The sequence below is a fragment of the Aspergillus fumigatus genome, chromosome 2, assembly GCF_000002655.1.
Source record: "Aspergillus fumigatus Af293 chromosome 2, whole genome shotgun sequence".
NCBI lineage: Eukaryota > Fungi > Ascomycota > Eurotiomycetes > Eurotiales > Aspergillaceae > Aspergillus > Aspergillus fumigatus.
This window is the reverse complement of record NC_007195.1, coordinates 1,462,203-1,479,244: the sequence shown is the minus strand read 5'-3', so window position 1 is coordinate 1,479,244 and position 17,042 is coordinate 1,462,203. Positions and strand designations below refer to the sequence as shown.

Below are 17,042 nucleotides of genomic sequence, written 5' to 3'. Positions count from 1 at the left end.
TTGACATGGGATACAGGGTGAAAAAAAAAAAATGGAGAGAAAGACGTGCGTAGGAAAAGAGGCAGTATGGGGTTTTTTATTTTCTGAAATCGATTGAGATTGGGAGAATAAAATATGGAAGTATAGTTGTGCTGTTGATCTCAAGGCTGCTGTCGGTCGGGGAAGCGAACTAATGCCCCCCGCGAAAAGAGGCGACTGGCCTGTTCGCCATCCCGATGGCTGGACAGCCTGGACTAGCCCGTATTGACCGTACATCTACATCTACAGCATCTTATTAATTCTTCATTGCAGATTTGCCAATGAATTCAAGGTGGGTATATAACTATTATTTAGACTTTTCATCTAGAAGCTACTCTCTCCTCTCTCCTCTCTACTCGACCAAAGTACAGTGCGTACTACTCTGCGTACTTGAGGCTATTGCAGGATCTCGGCACTCGGGAAAGTATCAAGCTGGGGCGCTGCAGTCTCCGGATTAACACCGCCCGCTTAAACCACCAGACTAAGACCAGACCAGCGTCGGGCCTCCGCAATTTGCTGAAATGCGGATGCTGTATGTAACTTGTCGCTGTTAAGTTGATGCTGTCTGTGGGAACTATCCGGGGACTCGTTGCTCTTCTTCTTTTCTTTCTTTTTTTTTTTTTTTCTGTTCTTTTCTTTTCTTTCTTTTTTTCCCCTTCTTTCTTGTGGGTGTCGTAGGTCAACGAAACGACAGACACACACACACGCACGCACACATACACACCTTCATCATCTGAATCTTTTCCGTCTTGTCTCTTCCTTTCCTCTTTTCTCTCTTCCTCTCCTCTCCTCTTCCCCGTAGTCTCTTCTGACGGACTCTATAATTACCTTTCTTCTTAACTTCCTATACTCCGTCCTCGCGTATCCTGACGAACCCTCCAGTCCCGTCTCTACCCGATTTCTTTCCTTTGTTTCCCTTTCCTCGTCGCGTTGCCGGTCCGGTGCCCCGACTTTCTTGTCTGGCATTCCTGCTCCCCCACACTCCGCTTATTCCGTCCGTCGCCCATGTTGAATGGTCCATACTCGCCTTCCTTGCTTCCAGCTTCGCTTCCTTGCCTGTCGCACTCGACATTACACCTCCTCCCACCTTGACTTGTCGACCATAATCCCACCTGATCCCTGTCCTGGTCGTACTTCACTTTACTACGCCTGGTTGATCTATCAACCGGTTTCGTCCTATTATCGCGTTTGATCGCTTGCCAGAAACGTTCTATTTCCAGTGCTGTGCAGCGGAACTTACGGCCCAAGGTTAGTCACAAGTCGCCAGTTGAGCCATTTGGAAATCCAGAATCATAGCTAAATCCATGCGTCCCTAGTCGGTTAATCGGCGTATTTTCATCTTCCTTCGAGCCGCCGCTCTGGGCCAATTCGACATCCGCTGAGAGACCGGGGACTTAAGGCGAAGCCACAAACGCGGAAGACCCCGGCTGATAGCAGACGGTGTCTGCCACGCCTTTCCCCGTTCCTAACTGAGATTCGTCTTTTCGATCACGTCACCAACATGCGATCGAGTATAGCTTGCGCTCGGTGCCGACGGAGCAAGATCAAGTGCGTCAATGCCGGTATTGACACCACCTGTCGGGCATGCGAGTCCTCCGGCAGAGAATGTGTATATCCCACCCCGGCCATTGGCGTGGGTGGGGGTGCCGCCAAACGAGACATTGCCGCCATGGTCGATGGGGAGGATCGCAACGGCGATTGGGATAGCCCCAAGCGACAGCGCTCCCGCAAAGCCGTCGGCGTGTCCTCGTCTGCGGCCAAAGATGCAGCCAAAGCCTCGCTGGAGGTACTCGACTCGTCCGTGCTGACGGTCAAGGTCTGGGAGGCTGTCTTTGATCTTTTCCAGTCGCATTACGCCTTCATCCTGCCCTTTCTACATCCCGCCTCCTTCCTCGGTCAGATTCGACAGCTCTCCGGGGCCACATCCTCCAGTACCGTCCCCAACTCCGAAAACAACCGAGACACCGGCCAAAGTCCGCCCGCTCCCAAAACCGAACCCAACCCTCTCATCCCTCTCGGAGTTCTGGCGCTCACCGCTCGATTCCATCCTCATCTGGTTGCCTACCATTCGCCCTCCTCCCCCGGCAACCCTTCGAATCCTCTCGTCGCATCCGAATTCTATGCGGCAGCGCTGCGCAGCCGGCTGGCCGGCGTCGATGGCGCCAGTATGGCGATTCCCGACCTCACTCGCGTGCAGGCGCTGCTGATGCTCGCCCTCCACGAATGGGGCATGTGCCGGGGCAAGAGCGCCTGGCTCTATGTCGGCATGGCGATCCGGCTGTCGCAGGCCATGGGACTGCCGTTTGAACTGGAGAATGAGGTCTCCTCTCGCGATGATCCCCGCTCGCCTGCCTTCAAAACCGAGACAGAGCTCTTTGGCGTGCGCCGCGGTCCGGAACCCAAAGAGCAGACGTCCGACGATGTGATCGCCCAGGAGACGAAGCGACGAACTTTTTGGGCCTGCTTTATCCTCGACCGCTGCCTCAGCAGCGGCAAATATCGTCCCCGGATGATCCGCGTCAAGGAACTTGGTATCCAATTGCCCAGCGACAACGCTTTCGCTTTCGGAGAGCGCGTGCGAACGGCGCGGCTGAACGAGCCATCCGCCCGTCGCCCGCCGAGCTTCGGCTCACAAGGGATGCAAATCCCCAGCATTCGCCAGAGTATCGGGGGCTTCAGCGATGACAAACTGCCCAACAATGTCCCTCCGGACAACAAGCCGTGGTCTCCGATCTCCCGGCGAAAGGACTCGAGCGAGGATGAGATCGACCGATGGGAGATTGGGGCGGAGGAGTCGGTGTTGAGCCGGGTGATTCGCATCATTCGGATCTGGGGCAGTATCGCCAAGTGGTCGTGTGCGGGTGGACGAAGGTATGCATGCATCCACCATCCTCCCGTGAGTAACCCCCGAAAACTAAACATTGACAGAACCGAACAACTTCCTCCCTGGCACGTCGACTCGAGATTTTCGAAACTGCGGACGATGCTGGGTGAGTTCCAGGACGGACTCTCGCGCAATCTGCAGTACTCCCCTCGAAACACCGACACCCATATCATGTACAAGAACAAGCTGGCATCCTACACCGTCATGCATGTAGTGTACTTTCTCTCCGTCATTATTCTTCACCGCGCCTACATCCCCTTTCTTCCCGTTCGGTGCAACGAGCCGATCGGCCCCCTGGACGAGCCACTGCTCCCTGGTGAGAGGTCAGGGGCGCCCGACGGGTTCTGGAAAGACAGTGCGCGTGAGCTGTTCCGGGCCGCCCGACAGATGTTGGACCTGGTGGTAACCTGTCAGGAGCGCGGTGTTCTTGTTGAAAACCCGCTGGTCGGGTTTGCCATCTACAATGCGGCCTTTATGGGCGTCTCGGCGTCCCACTTTCCGCACATGGACCTGGAGGGATCGTTGAGCTCCAAGCCCGGTGCAACGGATGGAACGCACGGCCCGGTGCAGACTGGCAAGGCTCTCGACATCTTGCGCGATATGCGGTCTCGTTTGAAAATGGCCAATGGATGGTTCCGCACGCTGAACCGACTGCACAGCTACTTTTCCAAGGTGAAGCGTGACTTCCGACGCCACTCCCGCCTGGACGCTCCGGATCCGCATACCAACGGGATCCGCCCGGTACGGGAGGGTGGTGCCGGCGGCGGTCTTGAGGAGTTCAAGCTGCTCGAAAAGCTGTTCCTCGACTTTGGCAGCATCGAGGACCGGCTGCCCGAGACCAATGCCGACGATGACGGGGCCGACCGGGCGACCAACGTCAGTGATGCGGGCAGCAACGCGGTCCGCAGTGACCCTGGCGAGACGGCCGAGTCTACCCTGGATGGTGCCGGCGCCCGGCGCGAGTCGTGGGTCCCCATTAACAGCCCGGGTCTTCCTCTGCCTGGACCGGATGCCGAGCGGCGGCCCAGCCTGCCGTTGCCCCCACGGGCCTTGCAGTCGCAGTCGCCGTATTCGCTCCCGTCGTTGCAGCACCATCCCGATGGCCCTCTCTACGGCACCTCGTCACCAAGCCTCCCATCCCTTGCTCCTTCTGCAGGGGCACCCCCGTCGCAGTATGGCCAAGTGCCGCCGCCGAACCGTCTCCAGCCATTGAACTCGTGGCTCACCCGCCAACAAGGGCCATACTCGCAGTCGCTGCCCCCGATCAACCAGGCGACCTCCCATGGCCTGCCACTGCTGCCCCCGCCGGGATCCGTCAACCATGCTGCGGCCTCGCCCCCTGTGACGGTGGACGGATTCGAAGGTGGCGTCTCGAATGCCATGTGGTCGACCAGCCTCGGCGGCGATGATGTGGTCGCATTCCTCGAGGGATGCGACTATGACCAGCTGTCTAGCATGATGCCATCCGAAGTTGGCATCCCTACTGGATGGTTGAGCACTGTGTGGAGTGAGTTCTCACGGTAGTGCCTGCTGCACCTCCTTACTGTTTCATTTCTTTTTCTCTCTCTTATGCTCCTTGGTTGTACTATATTGCACGTCTCATGTACTGTATGATTATGTCTTTCTCTTGCGATGGCGGATCACCCTGGTGATCTAACGGGTATGCTTGGGTTTTCGGGTAATAGCCATGGTCTGGTATGGCAATTGTGGTATTTCGGAACTGGCGCAAGCGAGTGACTTGAGAATTTTGTCTGGATTCCGTGAGCGCGGCGTTGGTCTAGTATTGGTAGCAGTTTAATCTTTCAACATGTCCATGACCTACTTTTTGACAGAGTAGAGACTCATACTTGTATATGCATTACAGCTGATGTATATGAAACGCTCGTAGTTTGTCCATATCACCTCGGAAGTAATATCAACCATCAGCAGCTGTTACGCATTCTAGTGCCCAATTACACCATGATGCGGTGTCGATCATGGTTGGAGCTTGTTATGGACAAGATCCGGCCATCTGGGATTGGGAGACCTGACCGTTACTGGAAGCAGGAGAATGAGAGTCAATTGAGGAGATTCGTCGAAGATGGAATCTTGGTGGCCGCTCTGTGGATTTCCTTGAGATAGACATGCGGTATTGTCTGAGCATTGTCTTAGCTGTGAGTCTCCAGGCTGTATTGACCCTCAACTTGGGTTAGGTCTCCTGATTGTAGTCCGCAGGGATATATAGAGGGAGCAATATCAAGGTGCGTTCTGGATAAAACGTCGAAATTAGAGACCGTGCCGTCACGGACCAGACAATTAACAAGGACAGCGCATATCCTATATCTTGTTCTTCAAGACAATTCATTGGACTTGCCAAACATAACGGAAGTTACCCGTAATGTCTCTGATTGAGAGGTTGCCATCAATTGCAGTGAATGGCCTCATCCGGTTCGGTTCAGTATAAAGTCACCATCCCCTTCATCTCTGGTTTTTCATCTCGTTCACATAACCACATACAGTGCTTCTAGGACCACAGTGCTCCCGAATTTGCATTTCCGCTCAAGCTCATCGTTACACAGCACAAAGATGGACGTGGATTACATGGAGCTCCGCAAAGGAGCAATCACAGAGGCTAAGAAGAGTAAGCTTCCCTCAGTGTGTTCTCCGCTACCGCAGCGCATTACTGACCACCCGGGTCCATTCAGCCACTCGAACAGGCAAACTAACCATGACCGACCTCAGCGTCGTCAAACTCCTGGACGTGATCCGCGAAGCCGACTGGACTTCCAACTGGGAAGTGCAAGAGCAAGAGCAAGGGCAAGAACAAACACCAGTCATCCGACCTCTCGAAACGACCGCACACTCCTCCGCGTTACTCCTCCAACAACGAGGCATCAAGCCCCAAGCCGCATGCGACCTGTGCATCAAGACCAAGAACAAACCGTTCCAATCGTGCGTTTGCGCACCGGCATTCCGCCGCCATGCGCTTCGCCTCGGGGCCTGCGCGAACTGTATCTGGCATGGGCGCGAGGCGCATTGCTCGCTGCGGAAGGATTTTGTGGCAGCGGGGGGGATGAAATGGATGTTTACGTTGGATCTGTAGGTTCCTACCTGCGTTCACATTGTCTGCAAGCGGCTAAAAACGTTGTCTTTTTAGGATTGTCCTCCATGCAGGGGGGCTGCTGTTTAGCGAGGGGATCGGCCGTCGTCTTAAGGGGCTGCCTGGGCCTGTTCCTCTCCGGTCTATGTCGCGCACACCAACTGCCAGCAAGGCTACTTCTTCCAAGCCTGCGCCTGCGCTTCCGCCTGCGCCTGCACTTACCACAGGACGACAGCGACAGCGACAGCGACAGCCTCCGCTCACTAAATCAAAGGTGGAAATGGGATCTTCTCGCCGTCTGGCGGACAACTTTTCCACTAGTATCCTGGGAAAGCGATCCGCCTCTGCATCGTCTTCAACCGAGCCTAAACCGGAGCCTGAACCCCAAACCAAAAGAACTCGCTCTGCGAAAGGCTGCGACGGCAAACTCGTGCCCTGGCCATGCACCACCGCATCTTGGAATGATCCCGATGCTCTAAATACCATTTATTCCGACCTTCGGCGTCATATGTGCGCTGTCAAAAGACGGATTGAGGAGTTGGATGAGCCGGCTGGCTCGATGAGATGAAGTCGAGCTGAGTTGGTTGGAGAAGATTGCTGCTAGGCTCTAGGTACGGTTCTACTTTCACTTCCGGGACACAGGCGTTCAGTGAATTGTGTATTGTTTGAAAGCTTACGTTCATGGCAAGTGGGTTGCGACAGAAGCGTTGCGTCTTTGTTCGGGGATATCGTGACCGGTCGTTGAGTTAGGGTTACAGTTAACTGTCACGCTTGGCTTGGCTCCCAAACTCCAAGTATCCACAGAATTCATCAGAACATCTGGATAATAATGGTTCTTGTTAGTGTTCTATTCTGTACAGAATTTCATTGGCAGTTCGATCATTCAATGACATCAACCTCGTATTCCCTCTTGGCCTGAGTCATCCTCCAGCGTATAACGAACTATATCACGTAGATGATCTCACCCAGCAACTCAGCCTCCCACCACTATCCCCTCAACCACCGGCCGACATCTGTATATTATCGTTCATACACAGAGGAAAAATGCCCAAAGTAGCCATCGCAGGAGGCTCCAGCCCAACACTAGGCGCATCCATCCTCGCCGCCCTCTCCACCTCGACCAACTGGACCCCCGTCATCCTCTCCCGACAGACCAACAACCCCAAGCAATCACCCGAAGGTATCGAAACCCGCTACGTGGACTATACATCCCATGAATCGCTCGTCGCCGCACTCCAGGACATCGACACCGTTCTCAGCGTCGTGCTCATCCCCGGCCCGGAATCAATCACCTACCAGCTGAACCTCCTCAACGCAGCCATAGAGGCCGGCTGTCGGCGATTCGCGCCCTCGGAGTTTGCCCTCCGCGAGCACGCCCAGGCGCAGGTTGACCTGTTGCAGCCGAAGAATGTCGTCTGGGAGGCGGTCATGCGCAAGGTGGAGGGGAAGCAGATCGACGCCGCGCGGTTCCCGTGCGGCATGTTCATGAATTACCTGGGGATCGGGGTTGGGGGCGAGAAAGAAAAGGAGGCGCGGGCTGGGTTCGCCGAGGGGGCGTTCCTTGTGCACTTGGATGCTGAGCCGGCGTATGTGGTTGTTCCTGTGAGAGAGGATGGATCGTCGCCGACGCTCACGTTGACGGATATCCGGGACGTGGGGAGGTTTGTGGCTGCTGCGCTCGACATGGAGGAGTGGGGAGGAAGGGAGCTGGGGATGGCGGGTGATACCGTCAGCTTCGATGAGTTGGTTAGGCTCTGTGAGAGGTACACCGGCAAGAAGGTTGAGGTGCGCCGGGTGACGATGCAGCAGCTGGAAGATCGATTGAAGGAGATCCCTGAAGCAGATGTGCTCAGGCGGATGGACTGCCAGATAGCCATGGCGTGCGCGAGAGACAGCTCGGTGGTGCCGGGGGTCTTGAACGAGGTGTGCCAAGTTCAGCCGGTAAAGGTGGAGGAATTCCTGCGCAAGTACTGGGCATAATAGTCAGACGAAAGAGTCGTAGTGTTCCTTTGCAAGAATATTGGCCACACATGTCATTCTAGACTAAGTACAAGCCTTAGTGGGATTGCGGTCCAAAATCACCCATCCCTCGATAAGAGGTTGATTTGGAAGTCCTCCAGGGTATAGCACTTGCAACTCGGCTGACTCCCTAACACTCAAGGAGGAGCGGGTGCTCTGGAGTTATCCAAGCGCAAAGCAAACATCCTCGGTCTTGCTTAAGCCCAAGTTCTTTTCGCCCCGTTTCTCATGCATTCTCTTCTCACGTGTGTTGTCTCTGCTTCCTTCTCACTCCCCTCGGACTCTTGTCCGGTCTTTGTATTACACGTCTATCTGCAACGCTTTACTTGGTTTCTCTATTCTATCTCACCTCTGCACGCAAAATACACTTGAGAGCAAAGCGCCAGCGCAATAGGAGCAAGAAGCACTCAGATAGCGAGAAGATCTGGTCATCCCCGATTTTTGGATCCCATCGAGCGCAAGGGAGATAGATAGCTTAAGATTTGAACCTGGCAACGAGGTAGGTGTGTGATTGTTCTGATATTGATGATGCTCTCGCTGAGTCTTTCTCTATATGCCCTCTGTTCTTTTTTGGTTCCAGTTGAACAGCTATAGAGCTCGCTTCTCTTGAGACTACGACGAGACTCCCACACGGCCGTCCTACCCCGTAACGCACAACGGACACTGCAACTCCATCGAACGAACAGCACTCACTCCTAGTATCAATCTCCTGGGTTATAACATTGGCACTCGTATATCTGGTTGCCCGTCGCCTGTTGGGTCCTTGAGTATAGGGAAGGGAATCTCTTGACTGTGCTACACTCATCGCGACGATCGTACGCAAGATTGATTTAGAACGGAGATTAGACCAGGAAGAAAGAAAGTTTCTAAAACTCGGACAGCTTGCCATGCAGGCTCATGAATGTGCCAAGGTTGCAGGTATAAGTGAGATGCATGTGTCTCAATGTAAGGAGATACTGGAGTTCGGACGGAAAATCATCCACGCTCATGATCTGGCGCTTTACATATCTTACAGATAAGAAAGCTACATACGGTTCATTCTATGATGACGCCACAACGACGCCGGATATGCATCTGCGAAGAAGAGTCGCAGACTGCTGCTAAGGAAGAGTCGTTGTCAGGAGATTGAGAAGGCAGGATCACTGCACGACAATGCTGAAGGTTTTTGGCTCCACGTTAACAACAGAGCTTGCTACGCTGAACGTGCTTCCTGGAACTTGACCTCCCTGGACCAGTATGTCACCCGCAAACAGTGCTTAATTATGCAAGACGTGTCAGACTTATCTCCCAGATCACAGGACGCTTATCAAACCAAAAGTGGTCATGGTATTATCGACACGTCCTTCTGCGGTCATACTGGGGTAGCTGAAAGCCGAGATGGTCCCGTAGCATCGTCTACGCAGATGAGTCCTATGAAAAGGGGAGTACATGTATCCAGGCGTGGATCCCAAGATAAGTTGCACAGAGATGAAACGTTCTGCTCATATTCAGCTGTCGGATGCGGATTGTCCCTGAGATATGGATTTGATTAGTGCAGCTTCTAGTTCCTTCAGCTTATACGACAATAGTGATAGCCCGGATGGGACGTTTCATTATCAACCGTAAGCTGCTAGGCGTAGTATGTACCCTGCATTCTTGCTGGTACCCTCCAATCTGAACTGTTAGTTCAATTGAGAGTGCCGTCGTCATGGCGTACGCAGCCAAATCAGGCAAACAGGAAGACATACAATGATATCTCATCCTTTGTCCACTCAAACATGTATAAGCACCTGTGAATGACTGTATTCCTTCAAACCCAAGCATTGAAGAATACGCTGCACAGAATCTTCCGGCATGCACTGCAGAATGCACCATCCGTCGCCGACTAATCGCGCAGCCCTGGCCCTACGACGACTAATCGACGCAGTGAAAGGGCACACAATCAAGAGAAATGTATCCTCTTTATTCAAAATTCCTTTCTCTGCAAAGGAGGAAGCCAGACACAAACACAGCTGAAATACAACACCACCACCTTTCTTCTTGGATGGTTCTGCCTTTCGTCTTCTAGCCACTTGGAGATCAGACGCTTGGATATCTCTTCCCCCTGAGACAAGAAAAGGGATAAGAGATTGCCAAGATGGTCTACTTTCCGTCTGAGATCGTTGACATAATTATGTCTCATGTCGGGCCCGAAGACTTCTATACCCTCTTCCAGTGTGCGCTCGTCAATCGCCAGTGGTCCAGAGCCGCTCTCCGTGCTTTGTACCGGTAGGTGTTTGCATATAGACAGGAGATAGACCGTCGTTGCTAACAGGAATAGCGCTGAGGGCCTCTTCCCGGGTGTCCACAGAGCGTCTGCATACGAGCACTCCAAGATTGTAAGAACACATAGCAGCGGAATAGCTGAGTCGTATGCTGATAGAGACATAGTCCATAAGACCACTTACGTGGGCCAATTTTTGGTGGACTCTGATCGTGTCTGCTTTCACCTTCGAGACTTATCTTCCCTACGCCGCATTGCTTTGTACGCTCGACTTGTGCGATCTCGCTCTTTTGATTCATCTCGATAAAGACTTTGCCGAGTATGTGGCATATGCTCGGTCTTGCTCAAGCGATCACTGCTAATATTGGAGTAGCAAGTTGCGGTATGGTCGCTTCGCGTTCGAGCTCAAAATCATTCGTCTTGAGAATTATTGCAACATCTGTGCTGCCGTCGGTTGGGGTAAGTCTTCGATGACAAACAACGTGACCGTAGGTGCTGATCGACCCAAGCCATTTTAGGTGTAAACTCTGGAATCACCAGGTTGGTCTGTGACAGTTGTCCAGACACCTGGGACAATGAGGAGGAAAGAGATCGTTATCTTGGAGTTTCTTCGTCCGTTCTCGACGGGTGGGCCCCTCGTCTGATCCGTCTCCAGACTCTGTGGTACAATATGGGAAAGCATCTGCATGTGGACAATGCACGTAGCATCGCACGCTATTGCCCCCGGTTCAAGAACCTGATCGTGTGGGAATGGATGGAATTCACCATAAGTAGTGCCAGGTTCGTTGACGATGACTCTGACAGTGAGACTGAAGAGGAAGAGACATCGGCCGGAGATTTCCTCATGGCTCTGCGGCGCAATACCTTGGAACGGTTCGAGATCTCTCGTGATTCACACTTCAAGCCTTCCATGGTCCAGGGCCTGGTTGCTCATTCCCAATCCATGCGTGTGTTGAAATTGCCCAAGTTCCGGTCGGAGCTGGTGGTCGAACTCCTGAAATCGAATCCCCTGCAGTCCCTCGAAGCTGTCCACTTTTTCCTCGGTTATGAGAAACGCGCTGAGATAGCTCAGCCGTTCGGACAGTGGCTAGGTGCTTGCCAAAACTTGCGTCGGATCGAGACTTGGCTTTACCATGACGAACTGTTGATGCTAGCGAATGCCCTCCAACATCCCATCCCTTCCTTGGAAGTCCTTATCGTCCAGCAGAATTACGAGGATGATCCCAGGATCATCGACGCCTTCTACCGCGGTGTCTCGCGTCAGCGAAACTTGCAGGAGCTCACACTTAACACCGAGATGACAAGCAACAAGAGTGTATTCATGTGGTGCCTGTTCCATTTAAAGAAGCTTCGCAAACTAAATCTGAGAAGAGTGTCGTCCCAGCTCACATTGCCCGACATTGGAACTCTTACCTCCAACTTCCCCGACCTCACCTGGCTGGGTCTGTGCGTGACTCCGGTCGTCGATGAAATCTGGGACTACATCGTCGCGCCCAAGCTCCGCTACCTCCATTTGGTCGGCATTGGTGTCTTGCATGCTCAACCAGTCCTTGATTTTATTCATCGGTTGGGCGAGCAGAACAGAGGATTCACACTGAAGCTCAAGTTCAGCACCTTTGCGGAGCTCTACACCACGGTCTCGGACGAGGATCATCGCGCCATTGCGTACGCGCTGTTCAGTCATCTGGATGGTCGTCTCCTTCCTTACAGAGAAATGCTCTAGCGTGCTCATTGGTCTAGCGATTAGCCTTGTCGGTTTGGACATAAGGTTGGATCAAATGTAGCAGACTGGTTTTTTTTCGACTGTCATTTGCCTTTGAGATTGATTGCTGGATGACCTTGGTGGAACTATGCAGGGTGTTTTGAGCTTGGACGTTCATACCACAATTAGGAATCCAGTCACTTGTTATTGTTCGTAGTGGAGTAACCTTCAACAGTAGTAAAGTGATTCCTGCCTAGACTCCCATTTCTAGTATAGTAGGTAGAGGTGATAATGCGATTCCCTTTACTATTGGAGAAAACAACCATCCCTGGCCAAGTCAAACAAATCAAACAAGCCAAACATCGAACAAACTGTCAAAACAGTTCAAATGACGTCACTACTTTTCCCACCCACCAATCACCTCCCCCAAATGTCGTATACATCTTTTGTACTGTTTGTTCACGGTGTCTGTTGTCAACAAAAGATACCATAAGAACGGGCTACAAGGAGCAAGCCCCAAAGCGTCAAAATGATTTCTTCTCTCTTGAGCACTTTATTATGAGATCTGAAGTTTTGAGCAACTGCAAATGCAAACGGTGATCTGGCGATATGCTCTCCCATGACCCTGGTCTTGTGTATACTCCGGCTGAGGCGCTACTGAACCCGTTCCCCTATGTTTGGGCGTGGATTGCTTCATTTTGGGTAAGGAATGAGGCTAGGTCAATCATGCTGTGCGAGACAGATACGGCTGTGTCTTTGACTCTGTCTGGGGAGAAATAAGGCTTGACGGAGACGGATGCCTGGAGCGATGGTATGTTTCTGGTGTGATGTCAGGCTTGACTGGCTACCAAGGATTGATAGACTGATACGTCGAAATAGATAATGCGCGACTCTCCATATCCTGCTGCCTGGGATAAAAGATCAACTGCAGGATATTGTCGATTTAGACTCAGAGGACACAGCAATTTAGGAGAGGCATGACGAGGCGCATAGCCTTATGTGGAGGCAGAAGTTAACTGACGGGGATTCAAATGCATATACTCCGTAGTATATACAAAAGAGAAAGACATGACGGGACTCTATGGCCTCATTTGGAACCGGGGGGTCGGCAAGAACCGAAGGAGATCCAACTACGCACGTTGTACATTCTCATGACTTGCTGAATCATATTCTGATCAACACCGCAATGTACATATACAAAAGCAACTATGATACCCCGTTAGTGAGACTATAAGAAACCCCTCCGCGACCTGGACAATCTCTTGCCCAATTGCTCCCTTGCCTCCTGACACATCTTGGGGATATCTGCGTTAGCAATGATACCATTCCGGTGATTGATCGCCTCTTCAATCTTCTTGAAGTCATCGCCAACTCCCTCAGCCAACCACTCGTAGCTGTTCCCAATAAACCTGCTGCTCTGCACCAGCCACTGAGACCGCTCGCGGCGGCTGGTATCGTAGGCAGCAAGGGCAGCTTCGAGGTCCTTGTGAGACTGCACCCGCTCGTCCTCCAGCAGTGTAGCCAGCACGGCGGTATCCTCAATGCAGAATCCGGCTCCAGCGCCGTGGTGCGGGGATGTCGCGTGCGCAGCGTCACCAGAGATACAGATGCGGCCTTTGTAGAAGGTAGGGACGGGGTGGTCGCCTAGATCGAAGATAGCCCACTGGCTGGGTTAGTACTGCGATGAAACTCCAGTTCGGTCAGCATACCACACTGAGCTTTTCCTCCGTTAGTTTCAGAAGGTTGATGACGTTTGGTCCGTAGCCTGCAAAATCCCGGAGAGCTTCCTCGCGAGTACCCTGCCTCGTCAGTCGGGGGTAGTCGGTCCATTTGTCGGGCGAGGTGTGAAAGGCAACAATGTTGAGAGTCTTGCCTTGGTTGACCGGGAACGTCAACACATGGCCGCCGGGGCCCATCTAAAAGTCAGTCAGCTAACCAGTAAGCATAGAGAAGGAGACACGGACATGCATGCACGAGTTAGACGCCAGTTCCTCCCCAACAGCCTCGATAGCCTTTTCCATGGGCACCAGGCCCCGATACGCATACTTGTGTGTGTACGACGGGTTCGCGGACGGATGACCATCGCCCACGAGTATGCGTCGCACCTGGGATTTGATCCCATCGCAGCCGATCACCACATCCGTCACCTCTTCCGAGCCATCCGCGAACTTCATGACGAGCTTGCCATCTTCACGCTCGGTGATATGCTCTAGTCGCTTGTTAAACCGCGAGATATCACGGGGGACTAGCTTGATCAACTCGTCCAGGAAATGCGCGCGGTGGACACCGGTCTGGCCGAGGCTGTTGGAGATGGTGAATGCAATTTCCTGTCGACTCGAGTTCTTCGCAGTCGTCGAGGTGCCTTTGTTGTAGCCGTCCAGATAGTCGAACCAGACTTTCTGTTTTGAGGGCCATAGGTTCCGCGTGCAGACTTTCTCGAAAGCCTCGTAGATGCCCTGGTGGCAGACTTTCATGGCCTCCACTGCATTCGGACTGAAGGAGACGCCTGCGCCGACCTCGCCGAATGCAGGGGCTTGTTCGTAGATCGTCACCGGGATTTGACGGTGGTAGAGTGCTATAGCCAGAGTCACGCCGGCGATCCCACCGCCAATAACGGAAACGTGGAAGTTCTTCTTAGGGGTCATTTCTGTCTCTTACCCGGATCGCGAGCTGCTGATGAATTGATTATGTGAAATGGCGGGAGTTGGTCGAAAATGTCGTTCTGAGAAGGGGATTGACCACAGGCATAGCATACATTTCAAACCATAAAACCGATCATTCAGCGCTGAACCTTCGCGGCTTTAAGGGCTTTTTTGACCTGCGTGGACTCGTGAGTCGGATAGAGGAGGCCTATCGGCTGGGCCTCAGGCCCCATCGGATAAGGAGACCCACCACCCCATGGGGCATCAGACATCCTCCTTTCGTTGAACAGGGAGCATGGTAGGTGCGTAGAGAAGTGCAACTGATTCGGCATCGCTTGAAGTCAGACTCCGACCGGAAAAAGGTTTAAGCTTCAGTATCATCATTATCCTTTAAGGAATGTCGGTTAAGGCCATGTAGACTGTTGTGTTTGGTTGTATCTGGAGATCCGGGGGATTTGCGAGATCCGAAGTGGGTTCGGAATTGTCATTTTGAGATTGATAGACTGATGGTTGACAATGACGCTGACGGTTAACTACTACATTTGTACTCGAGATGTCTCATCACGCATCTTTCAGTCGAGTCGAAGTGAATTTTGTTGGTTTGTGCACTTTAACGTATACTGCACCATTGTGCATTGACCTTTGAACTGTATCCGGCCTTTCCATAGCCTAGAGGCCAACTGATTCCTCTGACATTGTACGCCTTCTCCTTAGACATCGGATAGGCTCATTAGGAGAAATCCTCAATAGCACAGAGCTATTATTGGGAGAGATACTATCTTCGCAAGTCGGTGATGACCTCATGTGAAGAAGCTTGCAGCGGGGCAGTGCGGATACAGACATGTGGATTGTGGAGAACTATAAGCACGTTCAACAGGTTTAAGGCTGTTATCTAGCATAACTTCCTTCAGTTCAGCTACCACTACTCAGGAGTTACTGCTCGATCATCGTGACCTGGTATAAGGCTCTCCTTTCGCTGACCGGAAAGCCTGCACGATTGGGTAAATTTTGTCCGCTCACACAAAGCAAATATGATCCAATCACAATACTTTGGCTTGCTGCATCTCGTCAAAAGCGGGAATTGTGCTAGTTCCAGTCTTATCTTTAGTGCAAGGTACCCAGGAAATAGGTACTGGTTGAAGGCGGGAGGTGTCGCGCAGTCATCATTATTATGCATGGCTAGGATTGTCGGACCTGGAGGCTGAACCTGGTTCAGCGAAGTATCAAAGAACAACTCGAGAGGTCTAAATGTCAGAGTGACAGACCGATGTATATTCAACAAGAGGCTACCGATATCATCTGCTCACGTATTGTTGAAAATTGGGAGTAGACCTGAGACCGGCAAGCTAGGTAGGCAAGCTAGAAAGAGCTTCAGGCCGCATTATTTGTGTCGCCGGTGACCTGGGTTTGCTCCGCAGCATTATTGTCATCGGATAACCGGCCCATCTTCGACATGGACCTGGTCATTCAATACGGTTTGTATCAGACATATACCTATAAACTAGGTACATCACATTCTGTTCCCTTCACCTTCCTTTAAGAATTTCTTAACATCTGGTCGCTTTACTTTCACTTCCTATTTTAGGTAGATATCGCTCTACCACAACTTTACTGCGGGACTACCCTATGGAGTAGGTAAGGTACCTCCGGCCCTCAACCCTGAGGGAAGTTGGTTAGACTAAGAACAAAATGAAATATCCTTGCTGAGGGGTACATATGCACTTGATTGGAACTAGAAACTGCACACGTTCTTCTAGATAATATTAGAACCCTAAACAAGCCTGGTTCCTTAAGTGAAGTACTCCGTACTCGGTCGTTGTAATTCGTAAACCATAGTCTACGGAGTACGTAGGACCAGAGAACGGGAACATACGGCAACTGGAATTTCGCTCAAGGACGAATTGGGCATCGACGCCCCTCCCCAGTCCACCCCAGCCACCAGACTGGAGGAGCGAGTTGCTTCCGAGGTTCGCTTAAACTCAGCCATACGGAGTGAGAGGCCCCTTCTGTTAAGTGCGTGATTTTCGTAGTCTTTATTCCTTAATTATGGAATCATACATGCTTCAATTTCTGCTTCCAGTTGCCACTGTTTTGACAAATTTTTCTGTATCTAATTTTCCGTATCTCAATTCGCCTGCGTCGAGAAGACCGGTGCCCCACCTTGGAACGGAATAAAGACTGGAGTGGCGTAGCACTAAGATGGAATTTTGCCATTGACTAGCCTGGTGAGGTTTAGCTGTTTAAACAGAGACTTACTAAGATAGGATTAGGGGCAGCTGGACTGGAGCTGGAGCTCTGCAATGAAAGCTCCAACCCGGAGCTGGGGAGAGCTATGCACTTATGGAGTCCCCAAAGGAGGGGGTGCGAGAAAAGTAACCAAGATTTTAGAGAGGTCGCACGAGGCCTACTTATATAACGTTCCATTCTTTGTGTTCTTGTACCTGGCCTCCGGATAA

The 17,042-nt window shown here is 52.1% G+C and overlaps 6 protein-coding genes across 6 annotated transcripts; 5 read left to right on the top strand and 1 right to left on the bottom strand.

Moving 5' to 3' along the window:
• Positions 1–226: 226 nt before the first annotated feature.
• On the top strand, positions 227–4,741 carry AFUA_2G05310 (putative C6 transcription factor). Its single transcript, XM_744568.2, has 2 exons — positions 227–1,266; positions 1,335–4,741. Exon 2 carries the CDS (start codon positions 1,520–1,522, stop codon positions 4,424–4,426), a length of 2,907 nt encoding a protein of 968 aa, XP_749661.1. The 5' UTR covers positions 227–1,266; positions 1,335–1,519; the 3' UTR covers positions 4,427–4,741.
• Positions 4,742–5,467: 726 nt separating this feature from the next.
• On the top strand, positions 5,468–6,773 carry AFUA_2G05300 (uncharacterized protein; the record flags this gene model as incomplete). Its single annotated transcript, XM_744567.2, has 2 exons — positions 5,468–6,592; positions 6,671–6,773. The coding sequence occupies one exon, from the start codon at positions 5,468–5,470 to the stop codon at positions 6,458–6,460; it is 993 nt and encodes a 330-aa protein (XP_749660.1). The 3' UTR covers positions 6,461–6,592; positions 6,671–6,773.
• An 81-nt stretch (positions 6,774–6,854) lies between these two features.
• AFUA_2G05290 (aromatic alcohol reductase) lies at positions 6,855–9,037 on the top strand. Its single transcript, XM_744566.2, has one exon. It carries the CDS (start codon positions 7,026–7,028, stop codon positions 7,959–7,961), a length of 936 nt encoding a protein of 311 aa, XP_749659.1. The 5' UTR covers positions 6,855–7,025; the 3' UTR covers positions 7,962–9,037.
• A 1,079-nt stretch (positions 9,038–10,116) lies between these two features.
• AFUA_2G05280 (F-box domain protein) lies at positions 10,117–10,760 on the top strand (the record flags this gene model as incomplete). The annotated part of the gene is made up of 3 exons (XM_744565.2): positions 10,117–10,247; positions 10,300–10,503; positions 10,616–10,760. 3 exons carry the CDS (start codon positions 10,117–10,119, stop codon positions 10,758–10,760), a joined length of 480 nt encoding a protein of 159 aa, XP_749658.2.
• Positions 10,761–10,912: 152 nt separating this feature from the next.
• AFUA_2G05270 (uncharacterized protein) lies at positions 10,913–11,965 on the top strand (the record flags this gene model as incomplete). The annotated part of the gene is made up of 1 exon (XM_744564.1): positions 10,913–11,965. One exon carries the CDS (start codon positions 10,913–10,915, stop codon positions 11,963–11,965), a length of 1,053 nt encoding a protein of 350 aa, XP_749657.1.
• Positions 11,966–13,172: 1,207 nt separating this feature from the next.
• On the bottom strand, positions 13,173–14,589 carry AFUA_2G05260 (FAD-dependent oxidoreductase; the record flags this gene model as incomplete). The annotated part of the gene is made up of 3 exons (XM_744563.1): positions 13,173–13,607; positions 13,654–13,860; positions 13,909–14,589. The coding sequence occupies 3 exons, from the start codon at positions 14,587–14,589 to the stop codon at positions 13,173–13,175; spliced, it is 1,323 nt and encodes a 440-aa protein (XP_749656.1).
• Between the last annotated feature and the right edge of the window lie 2,453 nt (positions 14,590–17,042).